The sequence below is a fragment of the Dendroctonus ponderosae genome, unplaced genomic scaffold, assembly GCF_020466585.1.
Source record: "Dendroctonus ponderosae isolate FM_Combo_2020 unplaced genomic scaffold, Dpon_F_20191213v2 Dpon_F_20191213_4, whole genome shotgun sequence".
NCBI lineage: Eukaryota > Metazoa > Arthropoda > Insecta > Coleoptera > Curculionidae > Dendroctonus > Dendroctonus ponderosae.
Window position 1 is genome coordinate 7376463 of NW_026018611.1, and position 3987 is coordinate 7380449.

At 33.8% G+C, this 3987-nt stretch overlaps 1 protein-coding gene across 1 annotated transcript; it reads left to right on the plus strand.

Annotated features, from left to right (window-relative positions):
* Window positions 1-3: 3 nt before the first annotated feature.
* Window positions 4-3310, plus strand: LOC125504168 (myosin light chain kinase, smooth muscle-like; the record flags this gene model as incomplete). Its single annotated transcript, XM_048665749.1, has 5 exons — window positions 4-196; window positions 452-868; window positions 2315-2415; window positions 2525-2705; window positions 2809-3310. Coding segments are annotated over 5 exons (999 nt in total), but the record flags the coding sequence as incomplete, so codon positions are not given.
* Between the last annotated feature and the right edge of the window lie 677 nt (window positions 3311-3987).

The window sequence follows — 3987 nt, forward strand, 5'->3', positions numbered from 1 at the left end:
ACAAAAACGTCAGCAACCAAACTAGCTTCTCAACACATGAACAGCATGACCAAGGACTTCAAGTCTAAGACTCAGCAATTCGTTCAAGACATTATGAGCGATGTTAGCAAAAAGCAGCAGCAAACATCCAATGCGAAAACGGAAACTGATGGAGATGCCCAAGTTTACCGAGAAGAGTCGAGAGCCATGAGCCATGGTAAGTAACAAGTTTACATTAGAATTATATAAAATATAAAATTGACCAAACAATCAATAACTGGGGTAACATAAGGATGATAAATAACAAGCTGGAACTTAAAAAAAAACATGAAAAACTTCGCCTTTAACTCTGCTAAATTTCACGGTTTAACTGACTTCAAAAAGCAAATGGTTTAATTATTGAAGCATTTTTATAATTCTAATAAAACGCTAGATTCTACTAACTGCCTAACATCTAAATTATCTTCCCCAGGAACAAAACACGTGGATCCAGATACAGGACTAATTTATTTCAAATACGATTTCGGCTACGAGTTCGGAATTGTTTTACCGGGAGAATCAAAGTCTGGGGGAATTCCAGTGCCAAAGAAGACAGTGATCGAACCTCCTAAAAGAACCGTGGACATTGACATGCCTGTTTACCACGAAACATCAAACTTGAATAACGTAAACAGCTCGAATTCGGCCCCAACGCCGCAATTCAAACCGAAAAAATTCACAAACAAATGGGATCCGACTTCGGAGAGTGAAATGTCAGAATACGAAGGCGACTCCAAGAGGAAATCTGGATTGTCTCAAGGTTCGCGATGGGAACCGTCGTCGTGTAGTCCGTACTCGCTGTCTCCTAGTCTGCCTAGTACTTCTCCTGCTTTTAATCATACTTATGCAGGTATTTGGTGTGCTTTGAATGGCTTTGGGTTTTCTAGTCACTTGACTACTTTGAAGATGCTGGAAAGTTACTTAGATGATTTTTCAAGAAATTTAATTCTTTCATTTCTTTCTTTTCATTCTTTCAATTTAATTCTTTTCATTTTTCCAAGAAATTTTAAGAAATTTAATGACAGAGAAGATTTGTTTTGAGATTTGAGATGTTTGATCTATTTGAGATAAAAAAAGACAAGAAGCATCTGAATAAACGATGGTCTTCTGTGCTTCTCATGTTAAAAAACTGTCTATTTCGAGATCCAATGTTTTGGTGAGTTCTCCAACTGACATTTTTAAATAGATATATCGAACATAGGCAGAAAGTCAACAAAAAACTTGTTAAAAAAAACAATCATATCTGTATCATTGCTGGATCAATAATCAAGTTCTGGAACGCCAAGGAATGGTCAATTTTTGAGGAAAATAACCGAAATTCGAAGCCGTCAGCACTTTGCTTGAAAGTATTTGACCAACTTTCGTTTCTGAAATGATTAAAATTCCTTCTACTTTTCGATATGGCATTATTTTGCCTTGTATGCCTCATTGTTGAATTGCAACTTTTAATTGGTTTTACAGATCGTTTCGCCAAAACCCCATTTGATAATGACCCATTTTCATGTTCACGATTTTGTGTCCACCAGTTGAATAAACTGGCTAATTATTTTTGTCGCGAAACAAAATATTCAATTTTAATATACTCCAAGTCCGAAATAATTCACTCTTTCATTCTTGTATTTATATCCAARTCGMAAATCKCTAAATRATCGAATCTTTTTTTGTACAAMTGTGAAGTTTTTTCGACAYCAYTTYTTCTAAACGATTCAAATYGAGTCAAAAAATGTTATTATTTAATTATTTGTGAGATTCTAAATTCGACTTACATTTTCATATTTTGCTTGCGATTCGACAATWCTCTAAACCTTCTTCCCTAGATTCGTTTATTCTAACAAAAATCGAGGTTTTTCCTGCTTTAATTGGAAAATCTATGTATCTGCTGCAGTTGAAGTTATTAATAGATATACCACGTGTTCTTCCCTAGTCGTACGGCGTAAAATTATCCCCTAAGTCAGTGTTTTCTACTTATTTGTTAAAAATCGCAAAACAGCTCGCATTTCGTGGCCGATTTTAGGATTTAAGTCGAAACATTTCTAACTGATCTTGAGCATTATGTTTAAATTACTGTCACTCAACTGCATTTAATGAGATGTACTGAATCTTCTTGCGGTTCTGTTGCAATGTAAACCAAACATTTCATCTGACTTTGGTGCTTAGCTAAATTTTCTGATTCTTTTCTGCCCACTATTTCCAGCAGTTTTGCAGCATTGCAGTTAATTTTTTCTGCATTTAATTATCTTTAATGTGGCAAAAGTCTGTTAAATCCAATTTTCTTCATGTAGATTTTTAATTACAGATCGGGTTGGCGCGCAGACTCCACCCAGTCGCCCAAATACCCCCGGTGCGAATAAATTTATTATCCAACCTGGACAACCAAGACCGCCATTATTTATAACGGTGAGCTTAAAATTGATCTTTTGCGAAAATGATGACTCAAAATAATACGGTTTTAAAAAGTTTCAAAACTCACTGACAATTAACAATTAATAAACCCATTTATTTGCAGCCTTTACGTGATATTGCAGTTGTTAGTGGCCAAACAGCCAAATTCGAGTGTATAGTTCAGTCGGAACCACCCCCTAATATTTTATGGTCGCAGAACGGGAGAATCCTGGAGAACTCAAACGATCACCAAATCCACTTTAGGAATGGTGTTTGCCGCCTAATTATTAAGCAGGCGTACCCAGGTTAGTAGCCTAACAGACAAACATTAATTGCAATCCTAAAATTTTAAAAAATTTAAGTCAAAGACACTTAAGTAATAACATAACATTCATTTGAAATTTGCAGAAGATGCTGGCACTTACGCCTGTACAGCAACAAACCCAGTCGGTAGTACCAACACAACAGCTACCCTACAAGTACCAGGTGAGAGACGGTCTCAATATCTTAAGTAGTTTTGGAACCAAATGCTGGTGGTGGTTTTAACTCAACTCTAACGCACGATTCAAAGATTTTTTCAAAGAAAAGTTTCGAACAATCTAGCTCACTGCCGTCAAATGGATAACTTCCAGGAAAATACATTATTTTCTGTTTCCTATTTAAAGTGTTTGCTTTTAACGAACTTCCGACGCGTGCAAAATATTTATTCATTGTGCTGTATAGATTTAGATTCAGAATAAGTTTACAATTTATTTATCGAGCGCATTTTAGTCATATTGAATTTCATTCTGGTCATTACTCGTTAGTTTTACTGTTCATATTTTTTAGTGTATCATGCGTTTCAGTTTATCCGATGTCTAGCAATTAGATATAAATGTATCATTTTGAATTAAAGCTTTTTGCAGAATAATCTTGTAGTCAATTTGCACCCACCTCCTTTCCTAACTTGGTAACAGCCTTATTGGTACAAGGGTTTGATGTATAATTCCATAAACATGTATTATATGTATATATTATTAGTAATCTATGTTTTATTAATACTACAATCATAAAGCTTCAGAGCCATAACACCTGGATGAAATTTAACTACAAATTTTACTGATGGAATGGAAGGATATTAACAAAAAAAAATAGTTTTAGTAAGAGTAACAGTTACAAACACATCAGTATGAATATTTATTTAATTTTTACTCACGTTTGAGCAGTCAATTGTAGTTGATTTATTAATTTACAACTTTAATTATTGGCCTTTTTCAAAGGATACGTTTTCAAAAAGATCTTTTTAAGAGCGTGAAACGATCAGATTTTTGAAGTTTTTTCTAGATGTAACATGAGATTTATGTATTTGAATGTATCCATATCATAGAAAAATATTCACATTAAGAAAATACCTTCTTCAATAACTTGATTTGGAGCATTTTATCAAACAGTGAGTTGCTGGAATAGAACAGAGATTAACCAAAATGTATTTTTTTAAAGACAGTAAGAGACAGTAAAAACATTAAACCTTTTTCAACCATTTATTATTTTGAAACTTATTCTGTTTCAGATGTAAATATGTTCACAAACAAAGGAAAGCAAATTATA